Source organism: Schistocerca americana, chromosome X (genome assembly GCF_021461395.2).
Source record: "Schistocerca americana isolate TAMUIC-IGC-003095 chromosome X, iqSchAmer2.1, whole genome shotgun sequence".
In the NCBI taxonomy this organism is placed as follows: domain Eukaryota; kingdom Metazoa; phylum Arthropoda; class Insecta; order Orthoptera; family Acrididae; genus Schistocerca; species Schistocerca americana.
In genome coordinates, this window is record NC_060130.1 from 965,923,110 (window position 1) to 965,938,666 (window position 15,557).

Sequence of the window (15,557 nt, forward strand, 5' to 3'; positions counted from 1 at the left end):
GATTGTAAGAATTCCTGTATGCTGTAAAAGCAGTGCTTTATTATTAGTAACCTTAGATTTAGATTAAAAACCTTTCTGTGGCATATTGCAACAAGTCTATTTCAGGAGGAGGTCGAGCAGATACTACACACACATATTATTAGTAATTTATCACAATCTGAACATGAAAAATACTTAACTTTGGAAAGAAGTAGTATCCACACAGATGACATGAAACTAATGCCGTCACTGATGCTTATAACATTTATCATTTCATTACAGACTAATGGATTGTCATCAGAGTCCAATTGCCTTTCACATGACATAAATTTCTGTATAACTATCGTAGTCACACACAGCCAGATCTGTATTGTGATAATACTATTGTCATAAGTGAGGATTACAGCTGGTCACTAGTTACATAGAGAATGGGCTAAATGACACTGTACTCAGACACAAATAATATTATGGCTGTGACAGCATAAGGAAACATTTGGCGGCATGTCTACCCTGATGTGTGTGATTTGTTACTGCATATTTCAGTGACTCTTTGCTTGTGGTGCCATCTTGACATACCAACTTTGGCATGACACTTCCTTCTGTGGCCAACACCATATTACTCTCCCCAAAATGTCTACACCATTGTCGTGTAGTGCTGTGTCCTATTGATAACATAATTCCTCATATGAATCATATGCTGTGTCTGGTAACCAAGACATTAAGTCAGTGTTTGTATGTTGTGCTTTTCAACAATTAGTATTGATAAGTAGACAATAACAGAGCCCAACTTTGATATTTTTGCACTGTCCATGGAAGGACAGGCTAGAAAGGATTGAACAATACTATTAAAGACTGTTGATCTCTAATCAAATAGAAGTTCCAACCATACAAACATTGTTGGAACTTTTTCAAGTTGACTGTAATTGCACTTCACTTTGTTGAGAGCCTTTGAGGCAGAAGCAATGGGTTGATTTGATGAACCAGTTCCATGGGAGAGCACAGCCCCAATCCCATAAGAAGATGCATCCACAGCTAACACAACAGGCTTAGCTGGAGCAAAATGAATCAGATAATGACTACTTAACAATGCATCCTGTAATTACTGAAATGCATCCTGATTCTTTGAACCACAGAACAATTGAAAGGTGTGAGAAATGAACTGGGGCCCATTATGAGAAACTAAGGTACAAGACAAAGCCTCAATAAAAAAAAATCCTCAAAAGTGTACAAATTGTGACCACAACCAATATCAACACACACCAAAGAATCTAAGGAAACCAGGAAAATGCATCCACAACTAATAGCCAATAGGAATTCAAAAAAGGACCCCCAAAGTCTAAATGAATGCATTCCAGTGGCTAGCAGGGAGTGGGCCAGCCTATTGTTGGGCGCACTGCTCACTAGTTGGAGTAGAATGGATTCTTTTGCCATCAATACCTGGCCAAAAGACATGTCTCTTAGCTAACAGTTTAGTGTTAGAATCTTCCCAATGGCCCTGGTGGAGAAGGTGTAGAACCTCATGTTGTAACATGGTAGGAATGACTATGCTGAGAGGTCTTCTGTGGACATCATCAAAACATGATCAAAAAAAGAGAGGTGGAACCATAAGCAAAATAGTTGCACAGGGTGGTTTATCTGGCCAGCCCTGTTGAACAAACTGAACCACCCAGTGAAGGACTGGGTCGGTGGCAATGGCAGCTGCTGTGCAAGAACTTGTAATTGTTAAACCCTCAACTGCAGCCTGTGTTTCAGTATCGAGATGGAATCAAAGTGATTCCTTATGATCAAAGTCAGGATCAGGACCCACAGGATGATGAGAAAGGCATCCTCATTGGCATATTTAGCATAGTTCAAAAATTGATTTCATAATGATAGTGAGACAAAAACAGCACCCAGCATTGTAGGCAGCAAGCTGCATTGTCAAGTAAGGCAGTGTAAGGGTTAAACAAGGAAACCAAGGGTTTATATTTAGTAATAAGGTGAAACTTGGAGCAATAAAAAGTTTTCGTAGAACATTTACATCTACATCTACATCTACATTTATACTCCGCAAGCCACCCTACGGTGTGTGGTGGAGGGCCCTTTACGTGCAACTGTCATTACCTCCCTTTTATGTTCCAGTCGCGCATGGTTCGCGGGAAGAACGACTGTCGGAAAGCCTCCATGCGCACTCAAATCTCTCTAATTTTACATTCGTGATCTCCTCGGGAGGTATAAGTAGAAATGCACCCTCTCGAAACCTGGCGAGCAAGCTACACCACGATGCAGAGTGCCTCTCTTTCAGAGTCTGCCACTTGAGTTTGCTAAACATCTCCGTAACGCTATCACGGTTACCAAATAACCCTGTGACGAAACGCGCCGCTCTTCTTTGGATCTTCTCTATCTCCTCTGTCAACCCTATCTGTTACGGATCCCACACTGATGAGCAATACTCAAGTATAGGTAAAACGAGTGTTTTGTAAGCCACCTCCTTTGTTAGTGGACTACATTTTCTAAGGACTCTCCCAATGAATCTCAAGCCTTACCAATAATTAATTTTATATGATCATTCCACTTCAAATCATTCCATACACATACTCTCAGATATTTTACAGAAGTAACTGCTACCAGTGTTTGTTCCACTATCATATAATCATACAATAAAGGATCCTTCTTTCTATGTATTCGCAATACATTACATTTGTCTATGTTAAGGGTCAGTTGCTACTCCCTACACCAAGTGCCTATCTGCTGCAGATCTTCCTGCATTTCGCTACAATTTTCTAATGCTGCAACTTCTCTGTATACTACAGCACCATCCCTGAAAAGCCGCATGGAACTTCTGACACTATCTACTAGGTCATTTATATATATTGTGAAAAGCAATGGTCCCATAACACTCCCCTGTGGCACGTCAGAGGTTACTTTAACGTCTGTAGACATCTCTCCACTGATAACAACATGCTGTGTTCTGTTTGCTAAAAACTCTTCAATCCAGCCACACAGCTGGTCTGATATTCCATAGGCTCTTACTTTGTTTATCAGGCGACAGTGCGGAACTGTATCAAACCCCTTCCAGAGGCCAAGGAAAATAGCATCTACCTGGGAGCCTGTATCTAATATTTTCTGGGTCTCATGAACAAATCAAGAGAGTTGGGTCTCACATGATCGCTGTTTCCGGAATCCATGTTGACTCCTACAGAGTAGATTTCTGGGTTTCCAAAAACGACATGATATGCGAGCAAAAAACATGTTCTAAAATTCTATAACAGATCGACATCAGAGATATAGGTCTATAGTTTTGTGCATCTGCTCGACAACCCTTCTTGAAGACTGGGACTACCTGTGCTCTTTTTCAATCATTTGGAACCTTCCGTTCCTCTAGAGACTTGCGGTACACAGCTGTTACAAGGGGGGCAAGTTCTTTCGCGTACTCTGTGTAGAATCGAATTGGTATCTCGTCAGGTCCAGTGGATTTTCCTCTGTTGAGTGATTCCAGTTGCTTTTCTATTCCTTGGACACTTATTTCGATGTCAGCCATTTTTTCGTTTGTGCGAGGATTTAGAGAAGGAACTGCAGTGCGGTCTTCCTCTGTGAAACAGCTTTGGAAAAAGGTGTTAAGTATTTCAGCTTTATGCGTGTCATCCTCTGTTTCAATGCCATTATCATCCCAGGGTGTCTTGATATGCTTTTTCGATCCACTTACTGATTTAACATAAGACCAGAATTTCCTAGGATTTTCTGTCAAGTCGGTACATAGAATTTTACTTTCGAATTCACTGAACGCTTCATGCATAGCCTTCCTTACGCTAACTTTGACAATGTTTAGCTTCTGTTTGTCTGAGAGGTTTTAGCTGTGTTTAAACTTGGAGCGAAGCTCTCTTTGCTTTCGCAGTAGTTTCCTAACTTTGTTGTTGAACCACAGTGGGTTTTTCCCATCCCTCACAGTTTTACTCGGCACATACCTGTCTAAAACGCATTTTACTATGGCGAGGATTTACTATGGCAAAAGCCTCTTTTTACATCTCAAAGTAACACTGCTGGGCTGGTGTGAGAGATTTAGAGTTGAAAGCAAGAGGTAATTCAGAGCCATCGGCATATCAGTGCATTAGGTCTGCACTAACCCCATACTTTGAGGTGTCAGCCATCAAAAGTAAGTGCTGTACAAGAGAGAACATCGTTAAACACTTGCGAAGAGTAGTTCAGATTTCAACAACTGAGAAGCATGTTCACAATCTAGGTTCCAGTAAAAAGGTACATTCTTGCATAACAAGGCATGCAATGGCAAGCCAATGTGACTGCCCGAAGGAAGAATGATAGTAGTCTATCTTCCCTAGGAAGGACTGAAGCTCCTTCGACGAGGGGCGAGGCATACTCGTAACAGTGAGGATGTGATCTTTCAGAGGGTGAACCCCATTCCACAAGACCTCAAACACCAAACAAACAACAGAAAGTTGACAAAATTGCAGAGGTAGCACCATAAGAGTGCAGACTGTGAGACAGAAAATAAAGTGCACAAATTTTTCAACAATATCATCCAGATAATTAATGCTACCCAGGACAGGCATAGTCAATTCCTTTTAAAGTCATTGGAAAATAGCAGGGGCACTAGTCACACTAAAAGGAAGGTGAAAATATTGATAGAGACCAAAAGGATTATTCAAAACCAAAACTCATCGATACTTTTCATCAATGGGATCTGCAGATACACCTCAGACAAATCGGTTGAGAAAAATATATTTAACACCTTTTATGCACAGTTCTGTCAAGGGGGGACTGTCGAGAGGAACATATAATCTATGCTGCTTGCTGACTATCATATTGACATGTTAGGGACCTCTCTCCTTTGGAGAGAATGGGTAAATGCAAAACTGTCATGTATCTTGCTGCTCTGGAGGAAAGTTGTCATGTTGCATCTTGACAGATTTGCATTTTGCATATGTATCACTATCGTTCTCCGGTATACTGCTGGGTGCAGAGGCTTCAGGCTTGAATTGTAAAACTGAGGTGTTCATTTTGCATTTTCTTTGCCACATCCTTTTCTTTCCTTGCCACCACAAGTAGTGTGGGTATGTCAAATACTTTAATGGAATTCTCATCATCATGTCTGTCATGGTACTAGCGTGAGTACGTGAAACCAAAGCAGGGCTGTGCAAACAACATCTGTACTCAAAGACAGGGCTAGGATTGTGTCAGTATGAGAGGACAGCGTTTCAGGCACCAAGTCTGATGATGACAAGTGGCACATAGACAAAACTGGAAAGGAATTCGGAGGAGAGGCAGAGACAGAAGAGCAACAGGTGATAGCTAATTTGTCAATTGCAAATGCTTTTTCTGCCCTGGGAGATGCAGATGCGGAAGGCAAAAATCAAGTGCAGACTGTCAGATGAAAAAAGAAGTGTGTTCCACCTATCATAGCTTATATTGTGCAAAGCATTTCAGCCCTGTTGAAGGAACTGCACAGAGGGATAAAGGGAAAATTGATGTTGTTCTATTGTGCAAGAACAACAAAAATATAGGTAGAATCTGTTGATGATTATATGTTCATTAAAGATGAACTGAAAAGAAGGAAGCAGAGTTTCATACATACTCAATACAACTGAAACAGGCCTTGAGGCTGGTTTTAAAACATCTACTAAGTGACATGGAACCAGATGTCAAGCTGGAACTGATAGATGAAGGCTTCAATGTCAGCAGTGCACCAGTTCTCGAAGCCAGGGGAAGGGACAGGCTGCTGCAAGAAGGATACAAAACCAGAGGCAGCAGAAACAGCTAGCACTGCCCCTGAAAACCAAGCTCGGAAACAGGAAAAGTTTAATATGTAGCCATTTAAGTTGCAGCCATGGGAATTTCCAGAAAAATGTCCGGGACAGTCCGTATGGCCTACCCCCTCTATTTCCACTGTGGAGGTACACCCTCCAGTGGTCCCAGAGGTGAATGCACAACCACCAGCAGAGTCCCCAGCAGCTCACTCAACTGCTGTTGGAGATGAAGCTGCGTCCCTTCCGTTGGATCCTCCAGTAACTCAGTCAACTGCTACTACAGATGAAGCTATTAGAACAGCTCCAAAAACCCCATCAGAGTCACCTCAGGTGGCACCAAGTACTAGTGGTGATCTCATCAGCTTACTGAAGGAACTCAGACACTGTTTGTGGGGCTAAACCTGAGTACCCTGGTGCAAAAAGCTGCAGAGACACTGACAAAAGTTCATGCAGAGACCGATAGATTTTCAAAGTTCATGGTAACAGTAGAAGCCATGATGTTGCTATTCGACAATGGACCTTAATAGAGAAAGATTTTTCTTAATCTTAAATTGGAATGCTTATGGCATCACTGACAAAACCTTTCAGCTACAGTCCGTTCTTGACTGGCACACCATAGATGTTACCTGCATCATGGAGATGCATCTATTGCTGACTGATTGATTTAAGATGCGCAGTTACTTGGTCCACAGGGTCAATTGACAAGACCGCCCAGGGGGAGGAGTTTCGGTAATTGTGAGGTGGACAATTTGCCACTGAGCAACTGAATGATTTAGGTGGCCGAGATAGAACTAAAAATAGGTAACCAGATGATAAAGATAATTTCGATCTACAAACCTCTGTGACCAAATGTCAACACTAGGGACCATTTGGAAAACTGATCAGGTTGTAACCTTACCCAAACCCAATAAAAATGTCATCCTCCCTGAGAGGTATAGATTCATCTCACTCCTGCACTTTCTAGGAAATGTACTGGACTGCCTTATTCACAGAGACCTTATCCAGTTCCTGCAATACAACAACATAATCACCCCTGAGCAGTCTGGCTTCTATACCAAACACATATGCAAGGTGAGAGATTTAATACACAGCACAGGAGTGGTATTTATCGACATTGAGAAAGTGTTCAACAATGTCTGACATGATGGCTTAATATACAAATTACTCTAGTTATACATTCCAGGACACATAATACACATGATTGACTCATTCTTGATGGGGAGGCAATACTCTGTTAGGTGTGGTAATCATGTTAGTACTATCAGGGATGCTGTAGCTGAGGTCCAGCAGGGGTCAGTTTTGAGTGCTGTACTAAAACTGTTAGGCAATGAACCGGTGCTATACGCTGATGACATAGTGGTGAACAAAAGTAATAGCAACCTCAACTTCATCATCAGGAAGCTACGAGAACACCTGGATGAAATAGTCAACTGATGCAAAATATGGAAAATTAAAATAAATCTAGGCAAAACGGTGCAATCATGTTTGCCAGAAAACTAACTCCCCCAAACAGACAGATTTTGGTAGCAGGCAGAAATATCGAGTCAAGCAAATCAGCAATCTACCTAGGTCTACAATTAGACAAAAGCTAACAGTCACCAAACAGGTAAAAACGCACATAGGAGATGCTGTGCTGTATTTAATCAACTATATCCACTCCTCAAGGGTGTGGGGCTGACAATAGAAACAAAGTTATGACTGTACAGAGCTATCATCCTCCCTACTGTACTTTATGGATCTGAAGTTTGGTCAAGGGCAGCAGACATCCATTTGCACAAACTTCAAACACTACGTAATAGAATCCTCCGTACCATAGCAAATCAAGATAGATGTATGCCCAATGCACATGTCAAAAAACTGTTAGGTGAACTGTCTGTCCTTACATACATAACAAGAAAGTCAGTAACTATACATGAGAAGACTTAAACGTTGCCCCACCAACTAATCCACCAGCTAGACACACAATACCCTGTTGCTCCACATAATAGACCAATAGCCACAATTACCAGACAATTTAGGGACTAACAGATAGAGACATACAGTTATGCATGCAAACAGTCACTTACATTAATAAACAAAAGCTATCTTCAGACATTATATATTCATGCTAGAAGTCAGATGGGTGAAGCCCTGTTGTATTTCAATGGAACAAATATATAGATGAAGCAGCAGCAGGAACCAATTTTGTGTCATAATAGGAACAGAAATAGTTCCTGTCCAGTTTACTGACATTTTTCTTTGTAAAATATAGTTTATCTAGTATGAATTGACATGGGCAGCATAATATATTCAGTTTCTTAAACAATGGTTCCCACACACACACAAACACACACACACACACACACACACACACACACACACACACACACACACACACACACACTGTTTGGTGAGTATTGTTCTGACTGCTTTCTTTTGTAATTCCATAAATGAGTACTGAATGAATGAGAGCATAGTAAAATAATTTCAAGGTGCAAATATTTACCACATTTCTTATTTATCTGACCATAAAACATACTGTACTCAGTTTGGTACTGGTTATGTCAGTGCGGCATTTCCACATGAGTTTGTCAGCGATAGATATCATAGGAAATTGGTTTCATTGACAAATTCAAAATGGATATCATTTAGTGATACAGTGGGGACCAGTAGAGTTTTATTTTGGACCAGTTGCATTTTATTCTGAGGCCAGCTGTTTTATCTGCATTAAGATGCAGTCAGTTTGATTTAAGCCATGAGTTTAGTTAGAATGTGCTATTCATTGCATCAGATATGAGAATTATAGTGTCATCAGTAAATAGAAAGATTTTGTTGGTGGGTAACTTTAAGGGAAGATCATTTATGTGAAGCAAGAACAATAAGGTGTCTAATACTGATCTTGTGAAACCCCATGTTTTATGAATTGTGTAGATTAAATTGCATTACTGGAAATTCATGAAGGCTTGATCTGATTTATGTGAACATATTGTTCTCAGTCTTTGAGGTAACTTTTAAACTAAGCATGGCCAGTTAATATTATTCCATAATAACAATTCCTTAGCAGAAAAATATTGTAATTAATTGTGTTAATGGCCTTTGTGCAATAAAGAAGAATACCTATGGCTGGTAGTTTTTTCCCAGCCAGACATAGGGTAAAATGTGGGAATTCCTGTAGTGCATCAGCTGTTGTTTTCTTTCCCTGGAAACCAAACTTAGCAGGTGATAAAATTTTCCAGTTCCTCAGGAATGTATTTAGTCTGATGTACTCAGATGCACCACTTGAAAAGTGAAGCAACTTGAAGACTTGGTCACATTCAATGTAACTTCTTAAATGTTCATAACATTGGTTGATAACTAAATGATGAGATTCACAATTCTCTATGACAGATAGAGCAGCCACCAGAGTGCATTAGTATTGTTCATGTTCAGTGCTGTTACCAGGGTATATAAGGTGTGCAAACAGCATCAGATGTTGAGTGATCACTTTGAAGGACACAGAAATGCTGCATACTAACATCAAACAATGGTATCAGTGAACTGCAGAGTTTGAAAGGGGCCTTATTGTTGGTCTCTATTAGGCTAGCTGATTGAATCATGCAGTATCCAGATTTGTGGCACATTTGGATGTAACAGTGATAAAATATTGGACTGTGTGGGAACAGTAGGGCAACTTTCATCAAGTTTCTAGTTGATCGTGTCTGACCACCAAAGGGTAGGATTGTCATACTGTGCACCAAGCACACATAACCCTTCACACCTGGGCCTGCCATCCAAGAACAAATAATTGACTCCCAGCAACATTGTGTGTCATCCCACACCTTTGTTTGGAGAATAGTAGCAAATGAATAGGAAATTACCATTCCATATGTAGGCTGCTAATAACACCACAACACAAATGGGTGCATTTGGCAAGGTTCCATGACTGGGAATCATGGACTATGATGAACACCATTGCATTATCTTCAGTGATGAATTGCAGTGCTGCACTATCCTGAATGACCATCGTTGGTAAATATGATGGTGACCTGGAGAGAGATGCCATTCTTCTAATGGGAGAAGCACCCAAGCACAGAGGTGATATTACTAGTGTAATGGTGCAGGGAGCCACCAGGTATGACTTCATGTCATGGCTAGTAGTGATTGAGGGAGCTCTCACAGCATCGGGGACATCCTGCATCCTTACATGTTACCTCTGTTATGACGATATCGTAGCACCATTTTCTAACGGGACAATGGTTGTCCACATGTGGCACGCTTCTCTATGAACTGTGTGCACTGAGGCTGAGGCTGTCCTGTGGCCAGCTAGAAACCCAGATTTGTACTGATAGAATGTGTGGGATCAGCTCAGATGTCAATTCTGTCCCAGTGCGAATATCCAGTGTATCAAGGACAATTTACAAGAATTGTGGACCAGTTTGCCTCAGAAGAGGATAGAACAGCTTCATGATACCGTTCCTAACCAAATCAGTGCATGCACCCATGCCAGAGAGGGTGTAACATCATACTAGTACATGGGCTCATACTGCCAAATTCTGAGTACTGCAATTGGCCTTTAGTTGCTAGTATCATCTTTACTTCCTTTTTTGTGTATAGGTATAACTTTTGCAATCTTGTGTTTCATTCAGGAATGGGGAATTTATAATGTGAGGTAATGGTTTATTAATAAGTTTGTGTTTCATTCAGGAATGGGGAATTTATAATGTGAGGTAATGGTTCATTAATAAGTTTGCTGCTTTTATGGAGAAGGAAGCATAGGATTATATCTGGCCCTGCAAATGACTTTCTCTATTTTGATTTTTCCTTGAGAAATTATGTGATAAGGCAGCTTTTTGGCACCCTTTCCTCTTTATCTGTACATATCTTGATATTAACTGATCAACTGTGATGCAAAAATGAGTTCTATCTCTTGGTTGAAATGCTTGTGTAGAAGGTTTTAAACATGCAGAGAGGCTTGTTGTGGCTTATTAACATCAAGCTTTTACCTGAAACTTTTTCTGGTCTGATATTATTTATATAAATGGCTTTTCATTTTTCCTGTTTTGTGTTAGCAAACAGTTATTAATGCAAACCAAACTTACTTGTTCTATAGTAACTGTTCTGTTGAGACCAACAATCACATTACCACATAATATTGTAGCTTATGGACTTTTGTATTACTGTGGAATCTATTCTAGTTAATATAAGTAAATATCTAATAAGAACAAAATGTGAGTAAATTTTTGCACTATTAATTGTTTATATACTATTTTTTACAGGTCATGCATTGATAGTTGCACCACAACACTTCATGACATTTGATCAGAAATTTTTTGAATTCCGGGGAGCTTGCTCCTACCTTCTGTCAACAGATTTTTCTGATAGGAACTTTTCAATACTGCTGGTCAGTGACCCAGTGATGGAAGGACATTTGTATGACATTGTGCTACTAATTGATGAACACGAAGTGCAAGTGGATCTGTTTAATGATGTAAGTGTGTGAGATCATCCATGATATGGTTACTGCAATAATATTTAAAACATAAAGATGGCAAGTTAATATTTCACTATTTTTATACTGTGTTGTACAAAGTCCAGTGACGTTAATGTGACCACCTGTCAGAAGCCAACATAACCATCTTTTGCAGTGCAGATGTACATGAAGGGAGTCAATGAGGATATGGAAGGTATCAACAGGAATGTGGAGCAATGCCAATTCCAGGGCCATGGCCAGCTGCAATAGGTTTCATGGCTGAGGGTCCATGCACATGAACAGCCCAATCGAGGTGGTCCCACAGATTCCTGATTTGGTTTAAATCTGGGAGGAGGGCAGGGGGGTACGGTGATCAGGGGAGTATGGTAAACTCATGCTATTACTTTTTGAATTGCACACATATACTGCAAGCAGTGTGACATATTTTCCTGCTGATAGATGCCATAATACCGAGGAAAAACAAACTGCACATAAGGATGGACATGCTCCCCAAGGACAAATGCATTCCTGTCTTGGTCTGTTGTGCCTTCCAGAATGACAATATCACCCAGGAAATGCCACAAAAACAATACCCAGACCTGCTCCTCTGCCTCCTCTGTCCTGGACCCTTTGAACAATAGTTGCAGGGCTGTACACACAAAAGGGCATCTGTCCGATGCAGCAAAAAATATGATTCATCTGAAAAGTAAACCTGTCGCCACTCAGTGGATGTCCAGTTGTTTTGGTGTGCAAGTTCCACACCTTCACCACCGATGAACAGCAGTCAGCATGGGTGCATGAACCAGGCACCTGCGGCACAGTCCCATATGCAGCAATATTCACTGAACATCCATTAAGGAGATGCTGCTGATAGCCCCTCAATCCATCTGGGTTGTCAGTTTCTCAAGAGTTGCACATCTACTCAACCATACACATCTCTGCAGTCATCGTTCACTCCTGTCACTTCTGGCCCGTGATACACCACAGTTACCTTGGCATATTATTATTGTTATTACTATTATTTTATTTTTTTTAGCATCATTTTGCCATGCATGGTATACTTTAACACAGTTTATGAACTTGGTGCATTGGAAATGATTCCACCCTTGGCCCAAAAGCCAATGATCATACACTTTTGGATGTTAGGTAAATTGCTCCCATTTCCACACTATGATAACATGTTCTGCATCTTTCGTACACAGTTCATATACTCTCCATTTCAAGTGTCACCAGCTGCCATCCATGTGAGTGGTTATTGCACATTGACATCAAACATAGGTGGTGGTCACATTAATGTGACTGGACAGCATACAAAACACAAGCATAGTGATAAAAGATTAAAATCCAACGAATAAACTATAAAGATTTAAAATTTAGGAATTTTCTGTTTCTAATGGGATTGGACATGCTTTTATTATTTTTTCATTTATTTATCTTCTTCTTGTCCCTTTTCCTTGTTCTATTTCTTTTATGCAGCCGGCATTGTTATAAGGATTGGGGCAATGTTAGTGGTAGTTGGAGGCCAGATTCTCTTCCTGAGGCCATCACTATCCCAGTATGGAATCTATGTATGCAATCTGTCTGTGTCTGTGTCTAGGGTAAATGTGTGTTCAAGTGTGGGAAAAGTTTTCTACATGCTAGCTTGTATCTGAGACACAACGTGAATACCAGGGCAGTATTTACCTGGTTGGATGTCAAAAACCACCTAATAGCCTCACCCATGCCTCCAGCCCTCATCATTAGTCTGTGAGGTGGATATGATCCAGAACAGACTGACTTCCCCATTTCCCAGAAGCATCATTTTAAAGTGCTCAACTATCCTCGCTGGTTATTCTTGTATGTGACATTATTATTATTGTTGTTGTTCTCATTGTTCTTGTAGTTGCTGTAGTGTGCTGGTTCTTCACAATACTCAGTAACCATCAGACACAGTACATACACTGTCAGATCTCATAACATGATCACATAATGACAACACTAATGCACTCTGTTTGGCGTCATAGATAGTGGCAACTCTTAATGATTTACATACCTGCTGATGGTATATTTGTGTATGTGATTGCATGTATGTCATACCATTCCTCCTAGGTGTTTAACTTTATTTGCTAGTGAGTGTGTTACACAGCTTTGCAACATACATTGGTTATCCCAAACTTTATTACCACCTTATTAGTAGTGTGTTGGTTGACCTTTGAAATATAATAGTGTAACCAAGACACCAAAGACCTTGCTGTTACATGCCCATAACACATTATCATCATCATCATCAGTGAAGCAGTGATTGTGGGTGGAATGGATTTGAAAAATTGTTGGCAGATTTCTGGAGGTATGGGGCACCAGATGTCTTAGTATAGCTCATATAATTCTCAGAATTACATGTTGATGGTATATCAGGCAAATTTGGTGGCCAAAACATCGGCGTGGATTCATTATCACACTCCTCAAACAACTGTAGCATGATTATGACCTTGTGACATGGACAGTTATCTTCCTGGAAGATAACATCACTCTCATGGATGTCATCAGGCATGAAGGGATGCAGGTGGCCTTCAGTAATGTTCATGCTGTCCTGAGCTGCCATGGTGCCTTTAATTACTGCTGCAGACCCCATAGAAGTCAAGCTGAATTTCCCCGAAAATAATGTTTATGTAGCCCTCAGCTGCCATGGTGCCTTCAATTACTACTGCAGCTTACATAGAAGGCTAGGTGAATTTCCCCTATGGCATAATAATGCCCTCACCAGCCACCATTCAAGTAGCTGTTCACCTGGATGATATTTTATCTAGGCACAACCATCAACCTGGGCACCAGAATTGTATTCTGTCATTAGAGTTGCTTTACATATCATGCAAGCCTCCAACTTCCACATTCTGTGGTGAAGCATGGACAGTCAATGCCTTGTCATCTAATCATGGTTTTATCATCCTTCAGCGACTTTCTGTAGATGACTATGACTGTAGAAAATGCACAGTCAGTGAGCTTCTCAGTTTCCAAGATGGAATTTCCCAGGCACCAGGCCATAACAATCTGCCCTTTGACAGAGTCACCTATGTTAGTGATTTCCATATCTGCTGCCAATATTATCACTGGTATGATAACGCCATTTGTCTCTTCTCTAGTTATAGACTTTCCTTGCTGTATTATGCACCCACAACATCACCAGGTGGCATTCAATCCCATGGTGGGCAGTGGTAATATCATTTTGGTAATATACTGTACTCTAGCAGTTATAATTTTACTGTACTAATCTCTATTGTGCCTGCTTGAAATGAACATTTGAGATTACTTAACCTTATCTTTTATAAATCACATAGTTCCATGAAAATTATTTGTGACTCTTACATATTAGCTGTATGAGTGTGTCATTTGCACGATGCAAATACAATTTATTTCTGCTTGCCTTTCTGTTATCAGTTTATTGGACCATTTGCACCCATGTGGTACAGCACCAATCTCTGTAGCTATCTCACTTGGTGAAAGAAAGTATAGTAATCAGTCACAACTTGTGTTTATTGTAGCAGATCTGGATTTTGGTCACTGAGTGACCATCATGAGTGCTAGAGATAATACACGAACTAATTAGAATACAATCACATATGTGTTAACATCAATGTACAATTGTATAAATTTCACATACAAGTGGATGGAACATACCAGCAGGTAAAGTTAATACATTGCAGCTGTTATTTAGCATAGTCTCTCTTGGACTATACATGCCAAGAGTTCAAATTGCACTGATCAGATATCTCTTAAAAATAGGGAATGTCTATGGTCACCAGCTCATCAAGCAGCATCACACTCAATGGTAAAAATCTTGAAAGCCTCCAAAAAATACGTGGTGCCTACTTATTTACCTGTTTATTTATTGGTCCTGTGAATACAGGACTGTACAGTGTACAAAAGATACTGGACCAATCATTAATTACAATACACATTCATTGACTTTTTTCTTATTTTCCAGACATCATTTTAACGAGAGATAAAATTATACAATATTTATTACTCTACACATTTTGTAAAAACAGTCTTAATCGGTGAGGCAGATTTGTTTTTCTAGGCATTCTCTTACTGTATACAAGCAGTGCTCAACCAAGTAATCCTTCACAGTTTATTTTAACTTGTTTAAGTCCATTATTATTTTTGTGGATTTGGGTAGTGCATTGTATAATTGGATGCCAGGGTGGAGTATGCCTTTCTGTAATAGTGCTGTGTTTGTCTGTTGCACATGTACATCATTTATTTGTCTTGTGTGGTAGCTACGTACAGATTCATTACGGGTCATGATCAGACTGCCGCTTTTTAGTTTTTCTTTTATAATAATTACATTTCGAAGTATATGAATACATGGAAGTGGTAGTATTTTATTTTTCCTAAATAGTGGCTTGCATGATGATCTTTGATCTAACCCT

General features: G+C 40.1%; 1 protein-coding gene across 1 annotated transcript in view; it reads left to right on the top strand.

The window, feature by feature from the left end:
- LOC124555064 overlaps positions 1-15,557 on the top strand; it is a 704,233-nt gene that overhangs the window by 612,269 nt on the left and 76,407 nt on the right. The window contains exon 63 of the mRNA XM_047128850.1: positions 10,955-11,166. Coding sequence (XP_046984806.1) covers positions 10,955-11,166 — 212 coding nt within the window. The remainder of the gene's footprint in view (positions 1-10,954; positions 11,167-15,557) is intronic.